The sequence below is a fragment of the Charadrius vociferus genome, unplaced genomic scaffold (assembly GCF_000708025.1).
Source record: "Charadrius vociferus isolate BGI_N301 unplaced genomic scaffold, ASM70802v2 scaffold179, whole genome shotgun sequence".
NCBI lineage: Eukaryota > Metazoa > Chordata > Aves > Charadriiformes > Charadriidae > Charadrius > Charadrius vociferus.
The window spans coordinates 1,396,538-1,417,538 of record NW_009650072.1 but is presented as its reverse complement, the minus strand read 5'-3'; the positions used below and the strand labels follow the sequence as shown (position 1 = coordinate 1,417,538).

At 38.6% G+C, this 21,001-nt stretch overlaps 1 protein-coding gene across 1 annotated transcript in view; it reads left to right on the top strand.

The window, feature by feature from the left end:
- Positions 1-21,001, top strand: part of TRPM5 (transient receptor potential cation channel, subfamily M, member 5) — a 39,631-nt gene that overhangs the window by 10,641 nt on the left and 7,989 nt on the right. The window contains exons 6-18 of the mRNA XM_009891995.1: positions 48-239; positions 1,555-1,654; positions 2,506-2,624; positions 3,233-3,583; positions 6,010-6,141; positions 7,361-7,484; positions 9,510-9,655; positions 10,431-10,543; positions 12,055-12,150; positions 14,537-14,795; positions 16,099-16,217; positions 16,741-16,873; positions 19,341-19,515. Of these exons, the coding sequence (XP_009890297.1) occupies positions 48-239; positions 1,555-1,654; positions 2,506-2,624; positions 3,233-3,583; positions 6,010-6,141; positions 7,361-7,484; positions 9,510-9,655; positions 10,431-10,543; positions 12,055-12,150; positions 14,537-14,795; positions 16,099-16,217; positions 16,741-16,873; positions 19,341-19,515 (2,059 nt within the window). The remainder of the gene's footprint in view (positions 1-47; positions 240-1,554; positions 1,655-2,505; positions 2,625-3,232; positions 3,584-6,009; positions 6,142-7,360; positions 7,485-9,509; positions 9,656-10,430; positions 10,544-12,054; positions 12,151-14,536; positions 14,796-16,098; positions 16,218-16,740; positions 16,874-19,340; positions 19,516-21,001) is intronic.

The window sequence follows — 21,001 nt, the reverse complement described above, 5'->3', positions numbered from 1 at the left end:
TTTTCTTTCCATATATGAATTCTAAAAAGGTGCTTTTTAAACTACAGAGAATTTGCAGCGGTCTGGAAAATTCTGCTCCCTGGCTTATCTTAGCAGGGTCCGGAGGTACAGCTGACATCTTAGCTGCATTGATGAATGACCCGCAGCTTATCATGCCAGAAGCTGTTGAAAAGCAATTTAAGGAGAAATTCCCTGCAGAAAGCTTCTTGTGGAAGGACATTCTCCAATGGACAGCAACTGTGAGCTCATATGTTTGATAATTACATGAACCATGTTCACAAGCTCTCTCCTACCATTTCTAGCTTTGGTAGTCCGTTCAGTACAGGTATGACAAGAAGCTGCCCAGAAATTTTGAGTACTCCAGTGCTCTGACACTAGTGTCATAGAATACCTCTCTAACATTAAAATCAAATGCTCAGTTGATCATACAAACTACTTTGTACTAGTGATTCGGCTTAATACTTAGGGCTCTGTCCTTCCTCAATTGTTTCCTCAAGTAACAGCCAGCACCCAGGAACCCCACAGTCCTTCTGGAGGACATGAAGCATTATTATTCTCCACAGCTGTGGATCTTGTGCAGCTGTGACAGAAGAGAATTAATTCATGATCTACAGCTGTTAAATGGAAACCTAATTGTGGATAAGAATGAATAAATTAAAAAGAATGAAGTGTGTTTAGAAATTATCCCATCTATTGTCAGTTATGTCTGTTCTTAAAAAAGAAAGACAAAACAGATTCACAGATTTTCCTCAATCTTTGTCTTGAGGCACACTTGTTGGACTTAAACCACTATGCATAAGTGTTAAAGAAACAAAAAAACCCACTTTGATATTGTATTTACGTGAAGATTGAAGAGCACTGTGTGCCTCTAAGATAAACCAAGTCCACTCAACCTGACCCGCTACTTATTCTTTGCAGTCCCTGCCGTAACCCTTAGCTTTAAAGTTCCACATATTAATTCTGTTAGGGACAACTTTGCCATATCACTAACACAAGGGGATAGAAGGGCATCTAGAAGCAATATTGCCAGATGCTAACAAAGTCTCGGTGCAGCTGCACTGCAAGAAAGAAAACTCAATAAATAAGAGAAGGAAAGAGAAGAGTACCGTATACATCAATATTTGATGACTTTTACTCAAAGAAGATTTAGAGACTATGCTTTTAAATAAACAACTGTGCAAGCAAAACTTAAATGTCAAAGCAGGAAAAGGTATAACAAAACTGGTGGTATGCCTGCCGCAGCATGACTGTGAGTCAAATAAGAATGTGAGTTATGGAAGGATCTTTTAATTAAAGCACAGCTCTGGTTCTCAGGATATCCAAGTTCTGTTCCTCCTATCTTGACAGGTGATTTTGGAAAAGGCAGTAACTCCCTCCTTGCCTTATTCATATATGGGAAACTAGTAATGTTTGTCTTCTTGCCAAACCCCAGCTTTATAATTGGAATGTAAGTTTTTGGGAAATACTGTATGGATGATCTCCACTGGGCTCTTAGGAATTAATATACAGCAGTAGGACAATGCATAAAGTGATTTTTGTTTTAACTCGCAATAGATTCAGAACATTGTTTCACACCAACATCTTCTAACTCTGCACAACTTTGAGCAAGATGGTTCAGAACTAGATACGGTCATTTTAAAAGCTTTAGTAAAAGGTAAGAACAATAAACACAGCACAGTGTCATACTTGTCTTATTTGACTTCTATGCCATAAATGCTTTTCATTCTTGTCCAGAGCAAGTTCAGTTGGCTGTTGGATGAGATTTCATTTCTGATTGCTTATTTACGTATCAACTGTGGCAGTTACCATAGCTCTTGTAACCTTGCTTTAAAATAGTGTTTGCTTTTCAATCTCATGCTATTGTATAGTACTATTTTAATCTCTCCTTAATTTCACTACTTGCTTCTCTTAGAAGTAGAAGTTATAGAAGAACTGAAATATAATGGAGCAGTTATTCTAATTACAAGCCATCTAAAAATAAAAAAACAACCAAAATCCAAAAAACGCAAGTAGACCTGAACTGCCTTAGTTCCAGAAACAATCCATTTCTCCTATAACAAATCTTCAGGGTACCTTCTTAAAGAAGACATTACTTGCTCTGCCACCTATTTCAGTTTGTGTTAACTTAATTGTTCGTGTTAACCTAAATTTAGCTGGGGGAGAGTGGAGGTGGGGAAAGATTCTATTCCTAATACGTTAATTGAAACAAGTCAAAAAACATAGCCCCTCCTTTCTGCAGGCTGGGATCCCTCTTAAAATCCTACAGACATTTAAACTTAACATTTTAATAGAGAATTCAGCTAACTAAATTTAATATTTTTTTAATATTAGTATTTCTTAAGTTAGGGAAAAAAAAATGTTGTGAAGGGTTCCTGGTTAAGCAATGCACAGATCTATGACAGCTGAAGGAGAGCTTGTATTGCTAGCCTAATTACAAATACTATATTAAATTAAACATAACAAGTGTAAAATACTGAGCTTATTTGCATTTCCTATTTTTGCCAGCCTGCAAAAGCCACAGTCAGGATGCTCAAGAATATCTGGATGAACTGAAACTGGCAGTGGCCTGGAACAGAGTGGACATAGCTAAAAGTGAAATATTCAATGGTGACGTGGAATGGAAGGTATCAGGTTTTACTGCCTTAGAGGACAATCGGTATATAATCCAATGTGTACAGGACACTGAAACATCTGATAGAAGGCTTCAGTTTTTAACGCTATCTGCATTCTCCACTAAGAGATTAGGCAGTGGTAGTATGCTTCCTTAGGCTGTTTTTTTTTCTGGTCCCTTATATGATAATGACTAAAGATATATGAATAATTCAGAAGTCCCAGTCTCTTTCTTGAGCTCTTTGGGGGCAAGAATCTTTCCCCCCTCTTCTGTACAGACCTTTAAAGGAAACAAACCTGAGCTCACGAAGCAAAAGCAGCATGCAAATATTACTTTTAGAAGATGGTAGGAAGAATTAAATACACAGTGCGGTGAGTACCTAACATCAATACAACTCCTACAGCATGTATTTGTGTTGATGTTTTAACATCAATGCTTACATAGACATTTTGTCACAGAGAAATGAAGAGGGTTCCACTTCTCTTTCTCATTGTACCCACTGTTCACCTGGTAGAAGACAAAATGTGTGTGGCCTCATGTTAAATCTTACTTCTCTCCTCATCCATCCATATTTACCCCAAAAAACAACTTTTTTTTTTTTTTTTCCCTTCATCAATCTAGTCCTGTGACCTGGAAGAAGTGATGATGGATGCTCTGGTCAATGACAAGCCAGAATTCGTAAAATTATTTATTGACAATGGGGCTAACATATCTGAATTCCTGACGTACAGTCGTCTGCAGAGACTCTACTGTTCCATTTCTCAGAAGTGTCTCCTCTATGAACTTCTACTGAAGAAACACGAAGAAAGCAAGTTGACCTTGGCAGGGATCACTGGTCAACAGCATAAGGAGCAGAAGGAGATCTGCCCACTCTTCACTCTCAGTGAGGTCTCTAGAGTTCTCAAGGATTTTCTCCACGATGCATGCAAAGGTTTCTATCAAGACCTCAAACACGGAGGCAAGAAGAAATCCGTGAGTTACAACTTTCTTTGCTAGTCGTACTCCCTTCCAATTCACAATTTGAAAAATTTTAACTCGGTCTAGCCTTTGGGGGTAGGACAGGGAAGGAAAGATGAGAGAAACAGTCACTTTTGTTTCTCATCCATTTTTTCAGCTTGTTATTATTATAGCTAAAATGGTTTGGTCTTTTTAATTTAAAAAATAAAAAGGAAAAGAAAGGAATTTCTAAGATAGACAGCTTGTGATTCCTCTTTCTCCCCCTCTACTCATGGGGCTTTATGCCAGGTTTTACTGTACCTTGAACTAGTGCCAAAATATGGCCTCTGTTTCAGGATCTGCAGAGGCCCCTGTATCTCTCTCTCTTCTAGCACAACTTCCACAGACCATTCCTCATTCTAGCACCTTGTACATGGAGAACAGCTTGTTGATCTTATTAGCCTCACATGCGCCAGAACAGATTCAATTAAAGATATATAGAGAATATGAAGAGATAGATTTACGTTTACTAAGGAGTAATTAGACATAAAAATAGCAGTCTGCATTTGTCATATCGAACTTCAAGCAGAAGTACTTGAATGACAATAGTTTCTAGGACAAAGACAAGCAGGCGAAGGCCATTTTCAATCCCAGGTCTGAAAATGGTAATCTTTGTCCATAAAACTATTCCCAGATTTATACTGTGTACGAGTAGATTGGATATGCAATAATGTGCAGTACATGATAGTTGCCTTTAGATCATTCTAGTCTTGTTATTGAGTGACATTACACAGAGCAAGAAATGAAACGATTGTGTGAAGTGGCCCTGGCAAGCACCCTGGCCAGCAAGTGACAAGGATAACATGTGATGGGAACCACTGTAGAATGACTAGAGTGCCCTGTCCACAACTGTGCGATAGATATATCATCATTTTTGCATTTTGACACTGTGTTTAACATTGAAACTCATAGGTACCAAAGTTCTTGCAAGAGCATTGGAAATAAGTTTGGATGCATGATTTCAAAACAGAGAGGTATAGAGAAATTTCATTAAGATCAGAGTTTTAGACAAACTAAACAATTAAACCTTTTGATATTTCCCAAGTTCTAGTTTCATCTTAAAACTGTTTAAACTAAAAAATAAATTAAAAAAATAAATTCTCACTCAAAAGCCTCAATCACTTTTGCTTTGATAAAGCCTAGCTAAATTAATTAGTAGTATGAAAAGCTAAGTTTTAATCTAGTCAGGATTTCTTTGTTCACAAGAACAGACAATTTGAGGCAATACCTTTGAAGTTATCAGGCAGACTCCAGACTAGTAAATTTGACAGAATAAAAATTTGCCCCTGAAGTCTCACTTACATTTGTGGGATTTGGCAGTAAGTGAGCTAAAGCCAAGTGCTGTAAATAAGGCCCAATTCAGACACCAGATCGCACTGTCTACTGGATTTTTTCCTTTAAAAACTTCTTCCCATGGCTGCTACCAGTGGCTTAATCCCATTATTGTCGGCAACAGAAAGAGCATCACTGTACTGGGATACGAGTGTCACTGCTGCTAAATTGTGTGTCTTATTTCAAGTTAGGAACAGACGGTTATAAAGACTGATGATACTTTTGGGATATCTTTGTCTCCTGCAAGGTTTTCAGTGCAATTCATTTCATTAAATAGCTCACTACAAACAGAAGAAAAAAAAACAAACACCAACATCCCCCAAAAACGCCATTAAAATAACTTTGAACAGAATCCCATAGTTTAAAGTGATTAAAAAACATATCCTCACAAAAAGTTGTTTTATTAAAAAAAAAAAATCCACTCTGGCTGTTTCTAATTAACACAATAGATATAAAGACAGTTTCTAAATCTATTTAAAACTCAGAAATTGACCTAAGTTGCCATACTTCCTCTGGAGAGTTTTTAAAGGAATAAGCAGTGTTCTACTTAAAACACTCCCTGCATGAGAGAGACGTTTCTCAAAGGAAAGACTAAAAAGAGGGTATTGATGTACTCTATTCTAGTGCTGTACAGGGCCTTGGCGAGATTTATTTCAGTTGAAATAAAATGCCTTTTGTTCCCTTTTATCTGAAACCATGCCCTCTGTGGCAGTCGAGCAGAATCCAATATAACTGAAGGCAAGCTCAGATTAGTTAATCACAGGTTTGTCTTGTATGATATTACACACCAGCGGTGAAACCCTGGCCTTAATAAAGTCAATGAGAGCTTTACCATCAACTTCAATGGAGTCATGGTTTCATCCAGAACGTTCTCACACATATTGAGTTTTATCGGGGACACAAGGGTCCTTTGATTCAGTACAGAATGAACTAATTACCTCTCATTCCTACAGAAAAGAAAAAGAAAAAGAGTATGAAGTAGCCGGCAAGGCCAAGAGCAGCTTAGATCATGTCATTTGCATGGAATGAGAATGTAAAGCAGGTTCTAATTTCTACAAACCATATTTCAGGATAAAACGAATACAAAGCGAGTGCCTGAGCCCTTGGATATGAACCAGAAAAGTGAAAATCCTTGGAGGGATTTGTTTGTATGGGCAGTACTTCAAAACCGGCACAAGATGGCAAACTACTTCTGGGCTATGGTAAGCTTTGCGCTGCAGCTGCTTCAGGTGAAATATTGGCATATTTCAAGTATATGAGATGGCTTTTTTGCTCAGCCTTACAGCTCAGGTGACAGATAGGTTTGTTTCTAAAATACAAGATGTGGCATGTCTTGGGCTGTTCATCTCTACGTGGCTCGTGCCAGTGGGGGCCAGAGGGCCTGACAAGAGAGGGAGGGCAGAGCAAGAAGCAGGTAAAAATCAGCACAGCCTGAAACACTGCTGATTAAGTTCAGCTGCAGAGTTGGCCCTCCTCTTCCTCGCTGTTGATGACTCACCACTCTCAGCCTCAGGTTTTGTTCCGTCTACAATAGGTCAATTGTTTGGGTTCTAGCACGATTATGATACAGAAGGAAGATGAGGCAATCGAGCATCCTTTGCTTACGTGCTGTATGCGTGCTGTATGCATAGGGAACAGCAGCATCACGCTCTCAAAGGCTGGGCTTCAAGCTGGCATAATTGGCTCCTGTTTTTACAATCCTCCACAACCAACACCCTGTCTTGTGCATCTGCAGTGCAATGCCATAGCATCCCTCCCCCCGGCAGAGCCAGACACAGCTATCAGGCTCCATCCCTGAGCTTCCAGGCTGCTGCATCTGGCACAGGGGCAGTCACAAGGAGGGACAAACTGCAGCACAGCTCTTCAGCCAGTGCTGAGTGTGTGTGCATGAAGACACATCTGCACCTTGCAGGGCCTTGTGTTTGTGGTGCCCTATTACCAGAAGGCACGTTTCTCTGCTGTGTGCCACTGGTGTGTGCCTCTGCCAGCTGTGCTCCCTCCTTTCCCATACGTCCTTATGCAGGGTCTCAGCACAGCCATGTTCAAGGTATCTTGGCACTGTGAGACTGTTTTTCTCTATTTCCATAACATATTCTTCTCCTGGCAGTCTTTGACTGCTACCTCAAATCAGGCCCCTCTAAGATCAATCAAACGCAGAAGTCTCCAGTCTTATAAGGCACAAGAACAACTAATATGTGGTTTTCAATTCCCAAATATCACCAAAACTGTTGTTTCAATTGACATTTCGATTGACATTTTGGACTTTCAAGCCTGTACTTGAGGGAAGAGTCTTCGAAGGGCAGACCTGCATGAAATTTTTTTACTTTTTTTTTTTGTTAAATGTGTTCCTTAGTGAAGTCTCCCCAGTTCAGAAATGTCCTCCAGTGTATGGTAACAGCAGCACCCCTTTTAATTCTACAGGGTCAAGAGGGTGTAGCTTCAGCTCTGGCAGCCTGCAAGATCCTCAAAGAGATGTCCCGCCTGGAGACTGAGACTGAAGTAGCACGAATGATGAAAGAGGCCAACTATGAGCAGCTCGCTGTTGGTAAGTAACGGCACCTTTTTAACTGCATCAAAAATTTAAGAAGTAACTGCCATTGGAAGGCAAGCAAGTGAAAAAAATACTGTTTCAGTTGTAAAAAGGTCAACTGTCATGAATAATTTAACAGCCTTGCAGCACAGGCAGTCCCAAACATTCACATACCACAGAAGGAGGACTTAAAAACCAATCATTTTGGAAAAATCAGTGTTCCAAGACTGGCCCCTGGGATGCATGGAAGAAATTACTCTTCTGCTGCATGTTGGTATTTTAAATGTCTGATCTTAGTACATGGTGTGTTACAGCGAAGGGCAAGATAGAATAACCAAAACACTTTCTGGCTCACAGCAACCTGGTTTTCCTGCAATATCAAGCTTGCTCTGTAAGGGCCACTAGAGCAACAAGTTTTAAGGTTTGTCTTTGCTGCTAAAAATAATTCGAGATTACCTCACCCAGAAGAGGGCTAACGGCACTGCAAAACTGCAGTGAGGCTCAGGCTGGTTTCACAGCGCACAAACCGCCCCTCCCTACAGCAGTAAGCATTCAGGCATCTGCAATGCCGGAACGTCAAGCCCTCTCCCCTTTGCCTGGTTTAAGAACAGATGCCTGCACAGAAGCTTCTCTGCTGATCTGACTTCAATTTAATCCCTACCTGAAGATAGCACTGCTGTGAACAGAGGGCTTTAAAGAACACCACACTTGGAAACGCAGAAGGTTTTTCTCTCCCCTTAGAGCTAGTACATCAAGAAGCTGAAGGCTCATGCAGACACTGCTACATTATTTATACGCAGATCACATTTTCCCCTCTTCTCACAGGGCCATTATTATTTACAAAAAATAAAAGTCAGGTTCTCATATAATCACAGGCCTCAAGTAATTTAGTCATGGAATTACAGGGCCTAATCCAATACACAGAAGTCTGCTCCTTGGCTTTTGTGAGTATTAGATCAGATCCTCAATTTTAATTTCTGGCCTGGATAACTCTGTCAATATTAAGTAGAGAAAACATCCCTTAAGAACAATAAATACCACATCAACTGCAAAAGAAGTCTGTAAACCAGCTTATTTTAAGTAAACTTGATCCTTTCCCCAGCCCTCACAGTGTAATAGCAAGGTGTAGACTGGCCTAGGAAAGGTACTGAGATAATCAAGTGAATCAGCAGAGTGAAACAGACAAAAGAAGTCAGATCTTGTCTAATGAGAAAAACTTGACTTTTTGGACTGTTTATCCTAGTTCCTGAGCTCCAGGACCAGCTTCTCTGGAAACAGAACTACACCACAACACTCTACCAAGTCTAATATTATTTTATGTCAAATAGCTATGTCTTAAAACCAAGGATTTGTTGGCTAGAAGCCAAAGCCGAGCTGCTCCCTTCGTTTAGTCTATTCCAGAGACTGGGGCGGTGTGGCAACTCATCCTTCAAAGCATAAGAGGATCAACCAAGAGATACAATTTTGCTTGATATCACCTAAAGCTCCACATGAGGCAGCTACAGGTGAGGGACTATAACAAATACTGACATGTTGCCAAGAAGTTTCTTATGCTGTCTGTAGACGAACTGAGAAAGAAAAATTTCTCCTCAGATCAAACAACAATAGGAAAAAAAACCCCAAAACAGAGGCCCCAGGCTAAGAAGGGAACATACAGATAGAAAGAGGTCAGAGGGAGGTACTGAGATTTACTCCATGCCTTTCTCCAAATAGTGAGAATTTTAAAATTACAGTGATTTTTTTTTCACCAAGGCAAATCTATTTCATCTGCCCTCTGCCCTAACACATGTACACACATACACAAAGCCATAGCGACTTACTCTTGTGGCCAGCATCATTCCTCTCTCCCTCCTACCTCCTCTTGGCTCTCCCAGACTCTTTTCAACTACTTTCGCCTTGCAGAAGTCTCTGCTGCAGGCAAGGAGCATCTGGCAGTTCTCAGGCTTTGCTGCACCCTACGCACATCTCTCTCTTGCCTTACATTCATTTTTTAATTTTTTCTTTTAAATGATAATAAATGTTTGTCTATTTGTTTGGCAGAACTATTTAGTGAATGCTACCACAACAGCGAAGAGAGAGCGTTTGCTCTGTTGGTGAGGAAAAATCAGTACTGGAGCAAAACCACCTGCCTTCAGCTGGCTACAGAAGCAGATGCAAAGTCTTTCTTTGCACATGATGGTGTCCAGGTAAGTTTTACAGACCCCTCCCTCACCACCTCTACCCCCAGGGCCTTTAAGCATAGTGTTGAACACAGAAAAGGATAGCGCAGCAACCAAACAACCACATGAAATGTATTCCCCAAAGAGACATTCTTTGGAGAGGGAACTCTTCCCTCTCCCTAGCATCATGCAAAGAGGATGTTATACTGCATCGTTGACAAAGCAACACAGTTCCCCCTTTGCCCTCTCTTTCATGCAGTTAGCCCGCAAACCAGCGCACTGAGGAGGTTTAGCCCTTATTCCATCCTGTGCTTTTTCTTCCTTCCTTGCTCACAGAGAAGTATCAGGAAAGCACTTTAAATCCACCTGAGGCATAATGAAGCTGCTCCAAGATGTGAGGTAACTCCTTGTTCAGATTCAAGGAAGAGCTCACTGATAAAAAGTAAATCAAATTACTATTCAGCTTTTCCCTCACAACCTGAATTCTCTTCACATACACACAGCTAAATTAAGAGTGATGGTGCTTTTAGCTCCCAGTGCTCTACTTGCACTTTCTTAGTACTACAGATGTTGCTTAATTCCACTTGACTTGCTGTTCTTTCCATTGTCCTCTTCATAACTCTTTGCATGCTCAACAACAACTGCAGAAGGACGCGCAGAGTGCATGTTTGTTCTGAAGCTGTGCCTGCTCTTTAGGTTTTCAGATCATTCACTGTCTTGGAAGCCACAGGATACAGGTGCACTTCATCTGCATCTATGGTTTTGAGATGTTAAAGCCGTCTCTTCTTTTCTCGACTTTTAGGCCTTCCTGACGAAAATATGGTGGGGAGACATGTCTACAAGCACACAGATCCTGAAGTTAATCTGTGGATTCTGGTGTCCTTTCCTAATCTACACAAATTTAATAGCATTCAGGTACAAACATAACTATTTGCGTGCAAGAGACAAGCAAGGGATGAAAAATAAGCCATAAAAAATACCCAGGCTGAAAATTTCTCACCTAAGTAATAAGCCCAGTAATATCACCTCAGAGTGTCAACAGGACTGCACCACTATTAACCAAATCAGTCTTCTATGGGACAGAGTGATTTGTGTGTCCTGTGCTACTGCCTATTATAATACTTAAAAGATCAATGCCATTATTTCACCTAGATCACTTCTATTTTGCACAGAAAAGCCTGTTGGAATTCTGTAAGCTCCAGATTCTACACAGTAACGTGTAGAATATCTCCAGGTATAGCACCATCTGTTTCTAGATTTGGAGATGCCTGGTTCAAACCTCTGTATCTTATCTAGAAAACCAGCCATTATCAAGCAGTATTATCAGCCACAAGCCTTGTGTCTTATCAAGGAGAACAGCCATCACAAAGTAGTAGTATCAGCAACAAGCCTTGATAGCCATAAGTCAAGTTTAAAAACACAGGACTGGCATGAAAACAATTAAGATCTTCAAATTCAATGTCTTATGAGATCTCTTTGTTAGTTTTCTGCAGGGGTAGCTTTGGAGTTTGTCATTTTCAGTTTTTTGTTACAGTGAAGATGGCTAGAATCTGGGGCTTCCTTAAAAAAAAAACAAAACCACAACAAACAAAACAAAAAAAAAAAACAAAAAAAAAAAAAAAAAAACAAAAAAGAAAAAAAAAAAGCAGCCAAGATGCTCAGGCAGTTGTAAGAATCCAGGAACTGAAACTTTAAAAAAACCTCCTATTATTGTGAGAATCGTATACAAATCGTCAGAATTGGCATTATGGAATGTCATGCTATTATGAAATATATGTTTCTTAACTGTTAAACTACTTAAAAAGCAAGAGGAAAATTTGTTTGGCACTGCTGACTTGAGACTTTCCTTCTGCCAGTATCACTAAAGATGACCTTCTTGTCATAGCAGCTGCCAGATTCACAAATTCAAGTAACTTAATGTGAAGTTTTTGCAAAGTTTTCATAGAAAGTTTTAAATCATGATTCATAATCAAAGTAAGCCTTTCCAAATTTGTTCTGTCGAGGACAGTTTTTGCCTCCTTTCCTTGGATATGCAAGAGTTGAGACCATGTTCCTTACCGCTTCTGTCATTTCCTCTCTTAATTGCTACTAAGAGTAACGAGGAACAGAGCATTGGGGTACTGTCTTCTAGGACTGACTGAGGGTTTTATTTCTGCTCAAATCCTAAGTAATTTGAGGAAACTGAGCATCCTGCTCCAATTTTGTGAAACATGCCAATTATCAGTTCTTTGAATCTTGTGGGTGACTTCAGCCTTTTCCTTAAAAATAATCAGAATTCGCAGAAGTAAGGATTACGTATTATTTGATAGCTTCTCAGTGGAGCAAGTCCAAGATAAGTACATGTTAGCAGTTCTGTATGAATGCCAATCTAGTAGTGAAAAATTGCTAACCATCATCTTTAAACTAATGAGTTTATTTCCTTACAGTGAGGAAAAACAATCAAAGAATGAGCCAGAGCCATTCAGAGAGCTGGAGAGTTTAGATACAGAGAGGACGCTGTTTTTTTCCAAGGAAGAAGATAGGTAAGTTTAAAACTATTAGTTAATATAACTTTTGTGACAACAATCAAAGAACAGGACATTTCTTGTGCATTAGTGATCAGCTAATATTCTAAGGAGCAGCTGAAGGACCAAGAAAGTCATTACTGCTCAGAAAGTGCTGTGGCCTCTGATTATTGCTGTTGTTGCTCTCTAAAAAGAATATAGAAAATAAGCAGGGATGTGTCACTGGTTTCAGGAGACACAACTTTACTTGTTTTCTACAGAACAAGGAATCTGCTTAATACCTGGGGAATCAGAAAGCATCTTCTGAGATTTCATTCAGCTTGTGATGGCTGATATACACTGGATTTAGGAACTAAGCCCCTATCAGATTATTGAGCTGTGCAGAAAGAAGGTTCTCAGCAAAACCTTACATTATTTGAGTGCATCACAACATCCTTTCCTACAAAGGCAGCAACAGAAGTACTTACAAACATCAGTAACTGGGAAATTTCCCCAGTGGGATTTCCCACCATACTAGTTCTCTTCATTTATATTTTAAAAGATGGGCCCTGAGGAATCTGAAGTACAACAAACTTATAAATTAGAGGGAGCATTACACAAATGGGTAACTGAGCACAAAGATTTTGTCAGTTGCTTGTGGTCATATGTAGATCTGTGATTCAGAACTTCTGAATCCCACCCTATCATCCCTTTACTGCACTCTCATCACCAAAACCTGGGAGGCCACAAGGACTTAAGTCAGGATAGGAGGACTTTTGATTAGCACAAAGTCCTCTTAATGGCTAGTGCTAAATAGCCACTTATATTAAGCATGTGCTTTTCAGTGCTTTAAAGAGAACTTCAGAAATATGTGAACAATGGTAGCGAGGAAGCATCATCTGCAGTATGAAGTGCTGGACCAAGTCAGAGTTATTAGGTTCTATTTTTACCTCTGGCATTTAACTGCCACTATATTGGAGAAAATCATTAATTCTTCTCTCTTGCTCCCTAACCTATAAAATAGGTGTAAAAGCATCTGTCTCTTGGGAGCTATTTGTAAGCAATGTCATAAAGCATTTCCATATCCTGAGTGAAGTGTGGTTGAATCATTACATTGTGCATTCCAATTACTACTATCTTAGCAATTTATTTTAACAAAGAGGCTCTCTCCCTCCCAGATCTATTTCAGCATCTTACAGTAAAGCTGCAATTATCTGTTTATGGTATTAGCCTGTTACAATGGGAATGTATCTTATGATGTCATAAATTGAGAGGTAGTACAGAATCAGGCTCATAGAAAAGACTGGTTGTGAGGAGAAACATTTCCTTGTAACAAATGTATCTAATAATTAGCAAGAATGTCAGGGGAAATTAAAAACCAGCGAAGAGCCATTGTTTATTTTTTTGTGAGGTGAAATTGAAAACATACCCTAGTGTGCACATCCTTTGGTAGAGATCACACCTCTCAGAGTCAGAATCACAAAATTAAAGATCCAATAACATCCCTAGCTTACACCGGAGAGCAATTCATGTGGAAACAAAAAACTCACACTAAGATCAGATTGCTATCAAATACAGGGAACAGGAATATCCTGTGCATTTTCTGCACAGGATAATTTCCATTAGCATTTCATGTTCCAAAACACAGCAAAAACAGTTGTAGATGTACAGGTCAAATTTCCCTTCAGTTATCAAAATACTTGCGTAAGTCCACAGGAGTCAAAGACTACCTTAATAAATAATTTATGAGGTCAACTTTTTTTGCTAAAAGGCTTCTATATTACTTTTTTTCTGGAATTTACTCTAATTTAATCGTAAAGGGCAGGATGTCAGTGCTTACAGTTGTGTAAAGGACTGAAGTATTCCTTCAGTAGTTCTCCCAGACTTCAGCAAGGATAGTCAAGAAACATGCTTAGTATGATCCAGCACTTTGGAGTCTGGGTCAGAAAGAGGAATTGTGTAAAGTCACAGCAACAACAAGAACTGCATGCAAACACTGCAAGAAATTTTTAGAACCAAAATAATTAAGAACTGATTCACAAACTACATTGGCCATTTCCTTTTCTTTCCTATTATTTAGGATGATGAAGAGCAATTGGCCCCCTCTCCTTGTGTGTTTGCAGTGCTTGTACTAAATGCAGGCACACAATGAAGTTACAAATCAAATTAACCCAACAGAACTCAAACAACAAGAATATGCATTTAAGTCTGATGTGACTTTGTTTTTCAAAACCTTCTTTTTGACTTGAAACATTTCTGATATGGTAACATGATTACTCTGACTACTGCAGCCTTCCTCCTTGCCACCCCCAGCATCTGCCTGTTACTGTCTTACAAGAAGCTTTATATAGAATAATACTGAGCCTATTCCCATGAACTAATTTTAGCAAATTGTCACCAAGCCTATATTCTTTTTGTTTTGCAGAGGAAATGGTAAATTGGAAAAGCAGAGCCCTTCAGAAAACACAGCGTGGGCGACATTCATGTTTACTCGGTGGAGAAAATTCTGGAGTGCCCCTGTAACTGTATTTATGGGGAATGTTATAATGTACTTTGCTTTTCTGTTTCTATTTACCTATGTCCTTTTACTGGACTTCAAACCACCTCCACCTGAGGGTCCATCTGCTAAAGAAATTATACTTTACTTCTGGGTTTTTACCCTGGTCTTAGAAGAAATCCGACAGGTCAGTAATTTACAACACCTTAGTAATAACACAGTAAAACTTGAGGCAATATTTTGAACAGATTTACAATCTGTATAACTGTACAAGCTTGAAGATTCTGAGTGTCAGGTACAGTTTTGCACAGAAGAGCAATACAGAACTTATGTTATCCAAAATACTCCACCTCTCTCTCCCAGAGCAAGCTCCTCCTCCACCATATCAACCTGCAGCTCCACCTCTGTTTCTCCATCCCGCTCCAGCCATGGCCAAGTTAAGTGCACTGCTAAGATTCAGGTGTCCTTCACTTTGCAAAGTATTTCTCTGACTTCACTTCCCAGAACAAGGTCCTCCCACCACAAATAATGTAATTTGGAAGTGATATTCTACACCTGGAAATACAGCAGGGAACTCTACACCCACAAGAGATTCTTCCCTGCTGGGGACTGTTTAAAAAAACAAGTAAATGAATTCAGATTGTTTGTGGTTTTCCTAAAATACTTTTGAAGTCAAAACATTAGCAGATCTCATTTTGGTTTGCTTTTCTTTAAAAAAATAACAACACAAACAAACAAAAAGCTCCAAACTTCTCCATTACACTCCCAGTTATTATTTTGGAATGTCCCAGCTCAACAACCACAATAATGTGTGAACAATGGTGCTAGTGTGTTGCTAACTGTGGGTGCATAAAGCTGTTCTGTTTTGATATAAAAAAGTAGTTTTAAACATTTACCTTGGAACAATAAATAGGTGTTCATTATTTATGCAATAGGGACAGTGAAGGGGATTACAAAATTCGATTTATTTGAAATTATGCAGCAAGACCATAACCAGAGGAGGACATGGAAAATATTTGGATCAAAGAACATTTCATTATAAACCTGTAAAACATGAAGAGTGCCAACTCACTTAAGAAACCCAACTCTTTGCCTAGATAATCAAATATGTACTCACTGACAATTCCAGTATACAAATGCCAAATCTGTTCATGCTGTTCAGACAGCAATGTCTAGAAACTGAACTTTGACTTTGTTGTTGTATTGTTTAACAGCCTGAATGCCAACAAAATCTTAAAGCAGGCCTCAAAAATTCTTAAGGCTAATATCACAAGAATAAAAAGATTTGATTTTTTTTTCTTTTTCATTAAATTTTTGTGTTTTAAGACAGTAAACTGACCTTATGTTTTCAAGCTTTTTTTCCTGTCACACTAGGAATTTGGTTTTGCTCTTAGCAGTGAAAGAGTAAAAGGAAACAGTTATTGTGTTAAAACTCACAACGAAATAGTGAAACTGGAAGCAGATTGATACTGATTATTTCTCTTTTTCAGAGTTTCTATACAGATGAAGACACAAATCTAATGAAAAAATTTAAACTGTATGTGGAGGATAACTGGAATAAATGTGATATGGTGACCATCTTCCTCTTCATAATTGGGGTAACCTGCAGGTATATAGCTGGTTTGTGTGATGTGGTCAGCAACAGTAGCAAGAGCTATGTAGGTCAACTCACAAGAGAGTCTCATATGCACGTGAGAACAGGCTATGACATTTACTTTTACAAGCTTTGAGACTTGTTTCTGCAATAAAAGCCTCTGAAATTCTGTGAAACCATAGAATTTTCTCCAGAGGCCACAAAAAGACATATTGGTATATTCAAACGCACGTACAGAAAAGCTCTGCTGCGTTGTTGTTTTGGCAATCACTTTTAGTCAATCTATAATATTTAAAAAAAAAAAAATCTCATTGAAGCCAAGACAGAGAATACAGTGTCCCTCCATCTTTTGGCTATTTCTCATCAGTGGACAGTATTATGTTACATTCCTCTCACAGGCTTATGCAAGTACAGCCCTGAAGCACTTGCCTTTTCCTTACTAGTCTATGCCCAGAAACTGAGTGTAATATTTGAGAAAATACTTCTCAGCAGTATTTGCTGAGATCTGATATTTCATTTCATTTCATGTGTTCTGCAGGATGCTGAACTCAACTTTTCAAGCTGGCCGTACAATACTTGCCATTGATTTTATGGTGTTTACACTTAGGCTTATACATATTTTTGCAATTCACAAACAACTTGGACCAAAGATCATAATTGTGGAAAGGATGGTAAGTGTGCAGTCTCTCTCAGATAAATACTTGTGATTTCTAAAAAATAGAGAGTAGGAAGTCTTCTCTTATAAAGGAAATCAGTTTACAATCTATCTTTATTTTTATATTTTTAAGGCTTGTCATTTTGCATATATTCACTTATATATCATGAATATGAAATGCAATAAGTTTGAAATAGATCCTTCCAAAGAGTTCTGTAGTGTAATAAGTTGGTCCCAATTTACTAATCCTGGTACCTTACCTAATCAGTTATCCTCAGATCTGGCAAATGCAGAATAGAGTGTCTTTGACTTACTGCTATTCCTCCTACTTCATAAGCTGTGTGCATTCAGAGCAAAGACCTCAGACAGACAACAGGCCATTTACAAAAAGGCAGGGCATTCACTGAATGACTCTGCTCCACTTGGGGAAATAAATTATGTTATTTGCAAGAAGCATGAAAAAAAAAATCTGTGAAAAAGGAGAGTTGCAAGTTTCCCACAGGAGTTATTCTTACTTGTAATTCGTAGCTCCAAGTTACAATGAAAACATATTAGTACCTTGTGAGCATATGTTGGAAGATGTTGATAAAAGATTTTTATTTATTACCACTGTCCTGCAGGAAATGAGACGTTAGGACTACAGTTACTGTGCTTGGTTATGTGTTGGTATGTTGAAGTAGCTTTTTATTTAGGCATGTTAATCCTCTAGGTCAATTAGCTGATGGTAACTGATTAATAGTTCATCTAATTGTAAGCACTATTACAGAATCTACAAATACTTGATTTGTGACTCACAGCAGAACTCAGTAAAAGCCCTACAGTCTAAACAAGCCTATATATTGAATAAACATAACTACCAAGCTATTTGGATTTGTCTACAAATTCAATAACTGGAACTCTAACATGACATTTTCTTGGAGTAGCAAAAGGGTAAATGGCAAATAAATATTTATTCTTGAACATTATCTAGCTTACAGCATTAGGACACTTTTATTGTAAGAGAACAAGTCAGATCTACAGCTCCTAAGCCTTCCTTGCTGCATACCAAGCTAAACAAGAGCCTTGAACGCACATGGTGATGTGTCTACTATTTTGACATCTGAAGCCATATGAGATAACACAGAGATTAAGAAGATGCAGATAGGAACATAAGCAGCAGCCTAGACAAAACCATAAAACGGGACATTTCATCTTCCCCCCCATCCAAGCCAACACAATGCCTTAGCTTTGGTAATTCAACATTGAACCTTACATCAAATGAAAGAACAGTGAAAGTTACTTCAGTAAACAATACCTTCTTGAAAGGTTCATCAAGTGGGTTAGGCAAGATCATTTCCCTTACTTAAACAGAGAAGCAATCCAAGACTGTCTCTTATTGTCTTTCTCCTTTTTAACCTTGCTACAGAATTGCTGAAACAAGTCTGGTAGCTGCTAAAATGGCAGTTCAATGCCAGAAAAACGCCCGTTCACAGAGAGACTGAAGATTGGAAAAAAATATTTCCAGACTTGGCACCGCTGTCTCTTAACCATGACAGATACCATTACAGTCCTAAATTTCAAATCATCTGGAAAACAAAATAGATTGGTGAAAGACAGAAAGACATCAACTATGTCTTGCCTGGTTTAGATATTGTGTTTCTTAATAGAACGCCAAGTAACATCCCGGAGGTCTGAAATGCCTATGCTTTTGGGTTAACTGCACAATCCAATAATCTAATTGAAACGAATCTAGAGTCCCTAACGAACTCTGTCAGATTAGATGGGAAAAGGATGAAGTGTTCCTTTTCCACCAGGGAAAAATTATTGCACTTGAAATACATATTAGATTTTTTTTTTTTTAAGTAAGTGTTTTAGGATTCAATTACTTCTGCTCCTGTAGAGAAACACAATGTTTAAAAGCATGAAGTCCTGAAAACAATCCCTCAGATGCATTACTTAGCTTGCAAACCCAAGACAGAAGCTACCTGATCCTTGCAGCCTTCAACATCTGCTGTATCAGTGGTTCAGTATTCATCAATGAGCACCGACTATTACCAGGATTCACTGCTGCAGCTGCACTCTTCTAATTCACAGTAAAGCGGCCGATGATACTGTGAGATCTCACAGAAAATCTGTATTTAAAAGGTACAATGAGATTCACTTAAAAAATAACAGGTGCTTAGTTTTTAAATTGTAGATGATTGAAAAGCAAGGTTTTAATTTAAAACATGCCTTTATCTAAATGAGTTATTTAATTTAAAGGAGCAATTTAATCTAAAACATGCCTTTATCTAATTGGTTGATTACAAGCCAAGAACAATATGATAACAGCAAGGTCAAGAGAGGAATTCTATGCATGGAACTGTATCCTATTCCACCTCCTAAACAAGCTTGCAAAGAAACAGAATTGTTTGAGCTGTTTTCGTATAGGAAGACTACTGTTCTTTGACTATGCTATTACAGTCACCTGTCCTCCTTTTCTCCCCTCCCTCTCTCTTTTTTAGATGAAGGATGTTTTCTTCTTCCTATTTTTCTTGAGTGTGTGGCTCATTGCCTACGGTGTGACAACTCAAGCTCTACTTCATCCCGATGACAGCCGAGTGGAATGGATATTCAGGAGGGTGCTTTATCGTCCCTACCTTCAGATATTTGGCCAGATTCCACTGCATGAAATAGACAGTGAGGAAATTTCTTTCCCCCTAACTTGGCCATTTTTGAACGCACACTTCTGATTAGAGCATGGAATTCCTTCCCAGTATCTTTTTTTTTTTTTTTTCATCTTTGTCCTGCAGGCCAAAGCTTTCACATTACTGTGATATAAATAGTGTATTTGCAAAGAGATAACGTGCATTGTGGAGTTACATTAGAGCACAAGGGTTGGCCCTATTTAGACAAGCTGTCTGAAGCATTCACACAAGGATTTGCAGTTTTAAGAGCTGGCATACCTTCTTTCACTTCATTCCATTTCCTTTCAGTTTAACCTAGACCCAGATAACCCTGTGTAAACTGAAATAATAGCACCTCCATACATTTTGGCAGTAGTTTAATGTGACAGCATTAAAGCAGTACAGCTCTGCCCATAAGCAAACACTTGTATTTTAGAATAAATATTGCTCTAGAGCATTTATTGACTCTGGAGTTAAAGCTACCCAAATCAAATAAAGCTAGTAATTGCATATGTGCAACATTTCAAACAAAACAACATAAAAATAATCACAAGACAGGGAAATATTTGGACACAAAAGTTCAAAGGCAATATTTCTGACAGGTGAGCAGGTAATATACAGAATAGGTAATCTTCTGAAGAAGTCTGAAGTAATGCCATAGCATTCAGCCAGAATAAGGATGGTAAACATTAGTGGCGACACTGAAGTAGGATTCAAACTTGAGGTAATATAGATGGAACCAAAAAAATCCCACAGACAGAAGCAAACCAGTAAGCGTTCTTTCATGTTCACTATGCTTAATAAGAAAAAACATGTCTTCGAAAAGCCAAAAAAGTCTGAATAAGACAGGAGAGCAGGGGTGTGATTCGTCTCACTTAACTTTAGATGCCTGAAGTGTAAGCATTGACAGCGCAACCAGTCACTCTTATTTCCATTAATGCAATTAGAGAGAAACAAATATTTCTGGAATAGGATTAATCTCATTTGGAAATAGGTCAGATGTAGCATTCCCTAGAAATGTGTGTTTCTCTCCATTAAGACTCCAAAGGGTGCCTTCACCTGGATAAATAACTGGTTAAAAGACAGAGAAAAAAATAAGTAATTACAAGGGCAGCTTCCAGAAGGGAGTAATTTGTCCTGAGGCTCTCTGGGGCTTATTCTGTTTAACATCTTTATGAAACATATGGAAAAGGAGAAGGGTAATGAGGGTGACAAAATTTGCTGACAAAACTACATTACTGGATAGTAAAGACTAAAGCTGACACCTAAGAGTTGCAGAGGACCCTCATGAGTGCTAAATCATCAAATGAAATTCAGCTTAGATAAATGGTGATGCACTTGGTGAAAGCAGTCCCAGCGGTGGTGAGCTTTGATTATCACTGCACGCTCCAAGGAATATGATCGTGGGGTTATCTGTAGCCATGGGTAAAAGAATTATTAGTGAAAAAATGGGGGGAAAAAAGTGAATATCACTATGCTACTCTAAATTTATGGATTTA